The 9,065-nt window shown below is 44.7% G+C and overlaps 1 protein-coding gene across 3 annotated transcripts in view; it reads right to left on the reverse strand.

Annotated features, from left to right (window-relative positions):
• Positions 1 to 8,647, reverse strand: part of NLK (nemo like kinase) — a 125,365-nt gene extending 116,718 nt beyond the window's left edge. For 2 of the 3 annotated variants that reach the window (XR_005885964.1, XM_041001643.1), the window contains exon 1: positions 6,999 to 8,501. Coding sequence is in view for 2 of the 3 variants with exons in the window: in XM_041001643.1 (XP_040857577.1) it covers positions 6,999 to 7,456 (458 nt within the window). In the remaining variant the exon portion in view is untranslated. Of the gene's footprint in view, positions 1 to 6,998 lie in introns of all 3 variants that reach the window. The other variant, XM_041001642.1, reaches the window with a different exon arrangement.
• Positions 8,648 to 9,065: the final 418 nt, after the last annotated feature.

Genomic DNA, 9,065 nt, shown 5'->3' on the forward strand with positions numbered 1-9,065 from the left:
GATGTGAGACTGGGTTTACATAACCAGCACCAATCATCCCCTATACAAACTCCCTCCACTCACACCACCACAGCTAACTGTTAAAGTTCAGTCCCAAAATAGTACCCTCATAAGTCATCTTTTCATAATGCCAGAGCCTCAGAATCTTTTCTGATACTTCTTTCTTTAGCTAAGTACCTCGTTTCTGACTGGATGTATCATGACTTTGTTAGGAGCTCATTGACAGTAATGCAACTATTGCCTCAGGCATGCTCTGGTGTCACCCCTAAGCAACAAAAGAACGAAACTGACAATCTATTTTAGTTAGGAAATCATCACTGACCAGCATTAGATGACCTAGCCAACAAAATAATTCATTGGAGTATTCTTAATACATAGGGAATAAATAAAACCCAAATATAATCTTAATGTGACAGCATCTATCTACACAACAGCTTATTTCATTTACTGGTTAGAAGACAAACGGAGAAGTTTCTCTAGTCTTAAAAATTTCCACCAAAGAATCAAACCAGAATATTAGAGAAACAATATATGAACAGTGCTCTCAATCTCTCTTTTTTTTTTTTTAGATTTATGTTTTTATTTGAAAGGCAGAGTGACAGAAAGAGATAGACACAAACACAGAGGTTCCATCTACTGGTTCATTCCCCAGATGGCTTTTATGGCAAACACCAGGCCAGGCTGAAGCCAGGAGTCAGAACTCCATCCCTATCTCCCACATGGCAGCAGGAACCCAGGGACACAGGCCATCACGTGCTGCCCTCTCGGGCGCATCAGCAGGGAGTTGGAGGGAGCAGAGCAGCCCAGATTCAAAGGTAATCTGCTCCAGCACAAGGCCAGTTCAGTCCTGAATCCCTAGGACATCAACCAACTCATAAAAATCACCAGGGACGGGCATCAAATTATCACAGCCACCAGCAAAAACCCGATGCTCCGAGTTGTGAAGATGATGAAATAGTCCAGCTTACCACTAAAAGATTTTGATACTAATGAAAATTTCTACAGCTGTCCATGCTTTAAGGGTAGAAACCAGAGCTTGGATATTTTCAGTTTATACATTTTACAAGCATTCTTAGTCTTGGATAGCATGTGAAAGTATACTGTATCAGCCACTTCGCTTTGTAGACAAACATCCACTGCTACTAACTGATAACTAAAAAGTCATGTAATTTAGAGTTGTTCTAACTTTCCGAAAAGGTGATGTTTCTGAAATTTTTTTAAAATAAAAATTTGTTCTTTTGTCGAAGCTGATATTCAACAGTACAATATGAAATCTCTCCCCCAAGAATAAAACTAGTTTCTTTTTCTGTTTTGTTATAAATTTTTAAGGATTTATTTTAATTATTTTTGTAAAGTCAGATAAACAGAGAGGAGGAGAGACAGAGAGGAAGATCTTCCATCCGATGGTTCACTCCCCAAGTGGCCACTATGGCTGGAGCTGAGCCAATCCAAAGCCAGGAGCCAGGAGCTCTTTCTGGTCTCCCATGCAGGTGCAGGGTCCCAAGGCTTTGGGCCGTCCTTGACTGCTTTCCCAGGCCACAAGGAGGAAGCTGGATGGGAAGTGGGGCCACCAGGATTAGAATCAGCCACCATATGGGATCCTGGTGCATTCAAGGCAAGGACTTTAACCACTAGGCTACCACGCTAGGCCCGTGCTATGATTTTTTAACATAATTTTAAGAATCCTGGTCAGGAGTCTAACTACAAAGTGATTTTCAATGTTACGGGTTACAGAGTTTCAATCAAGAAACTGGGGCAATGTCATCATGTTATCTGACTTTTATTCTGCATTTGCTTTCTCCACTTATCACCATCACCTATAGTTTCTCATAGTTCTTTTTAGTTAAAATGAACAATATAGATTTCCACAATGCTGGTTTCACACGGATGTTCAGTTGTGTCTAGAAAAGCACCCGTTTCCTTTTCCTGGTGTAGATTCTGCTTCCTCAAAGCACTGTGGACAAAGCAGACCTCCCCCAACCCAAGAATTTAGCTGTGGCTGCTAATCTTAGCTGATAGCAGGGAACTTCTCAACACTACGAACAGACTCTTCACCTGAAAAACAGTTAACACTGTACTTTGTACATTTTTTGTACTTTCTTTTCTAATCCAATGAAATCAAGCATTTTCCCCAAACATAATCCAAAATCACTCTCCATTTTCCCAAGCTAAAGTTTGCTACTTGTGGATAAGAGGACCAGAGCCAACATCAAAAAAAAAAAAAAAAAAAAAAAAAAAAAAGCCTCTAACGCTTACAAGATGAGCAAGTGAGCAAGCTAGATAATCACTATCATGTGTAGCATTTAGGCTTAATTTCTTAATCACACAAATTTCCCCTATATTATCAGAATCTTTGTTGGCAATTCACATATCATCCAGAAACAAGTAAAATGAACTTCAACTTAAATTCAACTTTAACAAAAAAATATAACTTTCATTTGTTATGTTATGCAAATAAAAAATGTATTTTCTGCCCAGCCCAGAGATCCATAGCAGAAAACAGTGTAGATGATGTAGGTGTAACACCTGTCCAATACATACAACCGTGTATTACTTTTTATTCGCTTACTTTCAATTCACTGAGAACAGGTCAGAGTGTTTTCCCCTCAGCTCTGGATTTAATCATCTTTAACCGAGGGCCCCTCTGTGGGATTAGTGGGTACAGCTCCAAAAGCAGTCAGAAGGTTGAGCTCCTCTGGTCAGTCTGCACTCTTGAAGATATTTCACACTTACAAAGCAGCTTTTTTCTACCCACTATAATTTTAAAAACCAACATTTATTGAGCGCTTACTGTGTGCTGCAGAGTATGTTCAGTGGGTTGCTCCAAGCCTACGATACGTATCACTGTGGCCCTTCTTTTATAAATAGGTACAGGAAGGTTAAATCCAGATCACAGAGCTGACAGGTAACTAAGTTTCACTAGTGATACTTCAGTTTTGCAAGGCAGTTGAAAGTACCCAGCTTAGGTATTAGAAGAAAACTCAAAGCTCTTCAATTTTACTTAGAGTACAAAGACAAAAAAACCAAATAAATCTTAGGATTTTTGATCATTTAATTAATCAGACAAGTCAAAAACCAAAACACTAAGTTATAAGGTATACATTTCTCCAAGACTCTTTATCTAGCCAGCAAAATGTGTCATTAATTCAGTCTTAGGGTACCAATGTCAAAAACAGCTCCATTTTAGCAGTCCTTTACTCTCATATAGTCAACTTTCTCTAACTCAAAATCACTCTTCATTTGCCTCTGCAAATGGGAACTCAGGCAAAATTAATTTATTATTATTCTCATTAAATGACTAAAGATTTTTTATTTTTGCATTATGAAAATACCCATATAAACCTCTGGAAGCCTTGACATCTGATAATGAAGGTCAAATTATATATAACATTTTGATAACCCATGAACATACTACCACTGGCAATGAATGCATCTCAGGTTACCCTACGATCATATTACCACGCAAACTGGAACCTTTACTCTGAGATAAAGCACAACAGACAGCTGTTAATGAAACCTTAATTGAACTGTCAAAGTACCACCTTTACCGGCAAGCTAATGGGTAATTCACCACTTTTACACAGCTGTCCAACACTGACAAGTTTTTCCACTAGTTAAATTCAGCAGAAAGATAAATCAAGTTAGGTAGAATAAATTGTTCATTAATAAATCTGAATGGTAAAATGCAGTATCACTTCTACAACATTTCTCCTTGTCCACATGCAGAGAAAATGTCCTTCAAATTACATGCTGGTTTTTTTTTTTTAATTAATTAGCTTGAAAGGCAGAGTGTCAGAAAAAGAGACAAATCTTCCACTTGCTGGTTTATTCCCCACATGGCTATAACAGCCAGGGCTGCGCCAGGCCAAAGCCAGGATCCAGTTACTCAATCTCAGTCACGTGCATGGCGGCAAGGTTCAGACACTTGGGTCGCCATCTCCTGCTTTACCAGGAGCTTTAGCAGTGAGCTGGACAGAAGCAGAGAAGCCTGGGACTCAAACCAACATTCCAGTATCAGAGGCCCCGTAGGCCCCTCCATGCCACATTTTTTAGTCATTAGCACAACTGAGTCAATGTTCAGGGGAAAAAAATGAGGGTTTCCCGTCATAGGCTAATAGGAAGAGCACTTGCTAAATATATTTAATGAAAGCGTATTTTAATATATGTAAATCTTAGAATTCCCAAGTTGTTCTATGGTATGACTAACATTGGAAGAACATTTTAATGTACCATATTAACCATTTTGGGAAATATACAGTGACTTCAGACCCATAACACGATTGGCTAAAAAGCTGAAAATCTTACAAATATCTTTGTTTTGGATTTCAGAGGACTGGTGCAACTCCAGCAGTTATATTCCAAACATAATCAGCAATTCAGACAGCAAGTCATCAATATGGAAATAGAAAAAAAGAAAAGTATTTGCATACCAAAACACACACCTGGAGCTCTCCCTTTCCATATCAAACTAGAATTCACCTGTTACAGCTGATAAAAACACTCAATGTAGGAACTAAAAAATTTGCTTAGAAAACGGAATAGGGTCTAGTATGATGGTTCAATTAGCTAATCCTCACCTTGTAAGTGCCAGGATCCCATGAGGGGCACCAGTCCAAGTCCCAGCTGCTCCACTTCCTATCCAGATCCCTGCTTGTGGTCTGGGAAAGCAGTAAAGGACAGCCTGAAGCCTTAGGACCCTGCACCCATGTGGGAGACCCGGATGAAGCTCCTGTTTCCAGTCTTCAAATCAACTCAGCTCTGGCCGTTAAGGTCATTTAGGGAGTAAACCAGTGGACAGAAGAGATTTCTCTGTCTCTCCTCTATCAACCCGTCTTTCCAACAAAAATAAATAAATCTTTTTAAAAAAGAAAACAGAGGATAACCAGCCATGTGAGGACACCATGAGAGGACAGCCACAGAGGGGCCTTGTCCAAAGAAACCAAACCTGCTCACATCTTGATCCTGGATTTCTATCCTCCAGAATCATGACGGAAAAAAGTTTGTTTAAGCCCCAAAAAGAAGGACCTGACCAGGAGCTCAATTAGCCAAGCAGTACCGATGCCCCAGCACCGACGGTCCTTAACCCTCCCCCGAGGGGTTTACACAGTCAGCAAGACAGCAAACACAGACCTGGTGTACAACAGAACGTGTGCGCAGAGCAGTACTTCAAACAGATGTTGCAAACCCCACAGGTGGCAGAAGGGGTCACTGAAATCCACAATTGAATCAAATCAAACACATCTGGATTTCCAGTCACGGGTGATTCACAATACCCACCACCAGAATGGCTGCTGTGTGAGACGTTTCAGCACTACAGTTCTTTGCCGCTCTCCCTTTTAAAAAACTCTTTTCCTTATCATCAACTCGAAGTTAAAATTTCAACCAGTCATATCACCTTTTGACAGAAATTTAAGTAACAACATATGTTCATATTAAAAAATGGTACAACTCATTTCCCTTTCAGTCTCCCCAGTTCTTAGTCCTAAACGCAAAGCATCAAAATCAAAGAGCGTATCCAGAGCGAAACAACAAAACCTCACTCAAACTCTCAAAGTAAAACAGTGGAAAAATCTACAGCAAGGAACAGCCGTTTTTCCTATCCCCCTGACCACTCCTCACAGCCTGGAACTCCTCAAGGGTTAGGCAGGGAACAGAAGTGCACCGCGCAATCCCTGAGGACAGGCTGCGGGAAGCCGGAGAGCTACTTGGGTACACAGTGTGGCCGGGGAGGTAACACTGTCAGGTACCTGACCCTCCAGTGACCCCCACGGCTTGGAGAAGGGAGAACACAGCAGCAACCTCCCTCCTAAAGACACATGGCAAAGGTGACTCCACTAAGAGTGGGGCCCAGTTCACCTAGTTGCTTCAGTTATAAAATCTGAAACACAAACACTAAAACAGCCAATTATAACGTAGGAAGGATAGTCTTACCAATTCCAATCTCAAAAACAAGGACAAAAAGAGTTATTTACTGCAATAATTCCAAAGAGTTCACTTTTCTGTAGTGACAAGAGATTTTCTAGACCTTGCTAAGAATCTTTTTCTGAATGTACTGAAAATATCAATGCATCTACCACAGCAGAATGCTTCATCACTGGGGGGAAATTCAAGTTCATTCTAGTTCTGATAGGAGTGTATTTCATTACTAAGTACTAACTTTCCAAAGAGGGGAAGTCAACCACTACACTGAACGTAAGAAGCCCTGAAGACTTCAGAATACCACAGAACTGGCAAAAGCCAAGCAACTTAAAAAGCATACTTGCCATCACAGCAACTGACAGTGGGATCACCAGCAACTGAAGATGCAGTGACACTAAAACATACCCTGAATGTGGGCCACTGCATAGCTAGTCTACTAACCTCATTTGTGCTACTCATGTGTGATACTATATTTAATGCATTCTTACCAAAAGGCTCAAAGCTACATACAACTGTAGCCTTAAGGTTTAAAATAAAACACTCAAGCAATGGTCTTAACTGGCTCCTCGGTGAACCCCACCTTCCTTCTAAGGATCAAGAAGAGATAGGCAAAGTGTAACCTAATGGCAACATAATTCAAAAACAAAACAAAAACCTCAAGTTTGGGTCAGTCATTGACATGTGTTGCCACTGGGCAAAGAACCCAACAAAATGAAGCATGTGAAAGAGGACAATGAGAATCAAGACATGTTTGCATGAGTATTTCATATATTCTTCTTGACCCTACTGACAAGTGGTTTTGCTTAGGTCCTCTGCAGGAAAGTTTGTTTGCCCCTAAGCAAACTTAGGGGTGTAACTCGTGAACAAGGTGCTCTACCCAAAGCTGTCAAGCTGGACAAGCACATGCCTGGGCAGCCTGAGCGGCGAGGCCTCTTTCCCACAGCAGTGAGGGTGGCTTCCAAGAGCCAAGGCCGCTCTTGGCTTTGCTTTTGGCCAACATGGAGAAAACCCAAGTGGCTTCGCCCAATCACAAGCTTGAAGAGCACAGGAAGTGCCGGTGGTGGTCTTCGGATACTCACCAGACAACGCCAAAGGCTCCATATCCGATGGGTCTATCGGGCTCAATGTCCAGCTGCTGCTGGGGGTGATGCGAGTGCTGATGATGGTGCGCCTTCACGGTGGCAGCGGCAGCAGCCTGCACCTGAGCTGGGGCTGCTGCGGCTGGTCCAGGAGCCTGTCCCGGTGCCGGTGATGGGAAATATGGCTGTTGTTGCCCAGGGTTTAACATGGCGGCGGCTGCGGCCGCTGCAGCGGCTGCCGCAGCTGCCGAAGAGGTATGCTGCTGTACAGGGTGGACAGCAGCAGCCGACCCCGGATGAAGATGGTGTTGAGGGTGGTGGTGATGGTGCAGGTGAGGAGGAGGAAGGTGTGGTAGGTGGTGGTGATGGGGGTGGTGGTGACCTGCTGCTGCCGCAGATGTACCGCCATTGTAAGCCGCCATCATTTTTGCGTTAGCTCTTGCGCCACAAAGAGACATTAAAAAAAATGCCCTTTGATTGGAAAGCAAACTGGGTCAAGCTGTCATTTGGCCATTAAAAAAAAAATGGAAAAAAAAAAAAAAAAACCCCACTCACTCCACCTCAGAAAACAAAGCGGAACTGGCTTTATGTCTTCATCAGTCAATCCGAATAAGTTAGAAGGAGATCTTGAGTGTTTAATTTTGGAGGTGAGTGTTGAGTGGAAGGGTGTGGGTTGCCCCCCCAAAAAAAAGTAGAAAGAAAAAAAAGAAAGAAAAAAAGGGGGGGAGAAAAAGGAAAAAAGGACCCCTTCCCCCCAGGTTTCCTGCCACAAGTGGGTACTAAAACTCCATTCTTAATTTGGGGGCGGTTCCAACTTTGACTGTGGGAATAAAGGCCAAGCCTCCCAACCTCCTGAACTCCTCACACAGAAAGGATCAGGTAACACAGCACCCCTGGAATCTCCTAAGAGGGTTGACTCATCTACCCCTTCCATTCCCACATCCTTTTCTAAACACCTACCACCTCCTCAAAAAAACACAATTGGTATTTAAAAAAAAAAATCCAACCACCCTAAATTAGACGGATCGGGGGGTGGGGTGTAATGTTCAGGGAAAACAGCTTCCCCCACCTCGAACTCTCGGGCCCTTCCTACATCTCCCCCTAGTCCTGGCCGGCTGGACACGATGGGGGCGGGGGCGGTGGTACCAAACTTTCCTCGGCAGAAAAGAACCAGGGGAGGAGGCTGGAGGGACGGAGTGAGGAGAGGAGGCGACAGACAGGACGGAGAGGAGAAAGAGAACCGGGGCAAAAGTGAAGGCAACGAGATGCAGGGCGGAATCCAAGAGCAGTGGGCAGCACTCGGACGCCCAGACACAGGGAACCGCCCCGGGAGGAGGTCAGGGTCCCGGGGCCAAAGAATAGGAGCCCCGGGAGGCGGCCGGGGGACGGTCGGAAGCGAGCTGACTCCTGCCCCCGCCGCCGGCAGCTTCTGTGAGGAGGGTTGGGGGGGAGAGCGGGTGGGTCCCCCCGCGCGACGGCCCCCGCAGGGCTCAAGGCTGCTCCGTCTCCCCCCCTCCCCCCCACCCGGCTTCCGTCCCTGCGGCCGCTTTCTCCTCAGCCGCCGCGGCCGCTTTCTCCTCAGCCGCCGCCTCCTCCTCAGCCGCCGGTACCGCCGCGGCCGGACTCACCTCCCCTAGCAAAGCCGGATAGAGCGGAGCCAGCGGCGGACACGCGCAACCAGCCGCCGAGGCCCCGCCCCCGCCTCGCACTGACCGGCTGCCCTAGCCAATCCACGCCCACCTGTGCTCGCCCGCCTCCAATCCTGGCCCGGGAACATCAGACAGGCGCACTGTTCGACCAGTGGCAACAAAGTGTGGGTCTCCTGGGGAAATCCCGCCCGGATACTGGATGGGCAGATAGAGAAGCCAATCAAACGGCAGAGTTGGCCCTGACGGACAAGGCTAGAGACCAATTAAAAACCAAAGAGCTCCGTGACATTTTCTTTCGCCTCTCTCTTTTCTTTTTCTTCTTTTATTTTTTTTGGCAAGAGCAGGAAGCTGCGTGCTAATCCCGCCTGCAAAGGCTGGAAGACAGGGCCGGCACGAAAGAACCAATCATGAGCCTGAG

Source organism: Ochotona curzoniae, unplaced genomic scaffold (genome assembly GCF_017591425.1).
Source record: "Ochotona curzoniae isolate NIBS_2020 unplaced genomic scaffold, NIBS_Ocur_1.0 scaffold_2453, whole genome shotgun sequence".
Lineage (NCBI taxonomy): Eukaryota > Metazoa > Chordata > Mammalia > Lagomorpha > Ochotonidae > Ochotona > Ochotona curzoniae.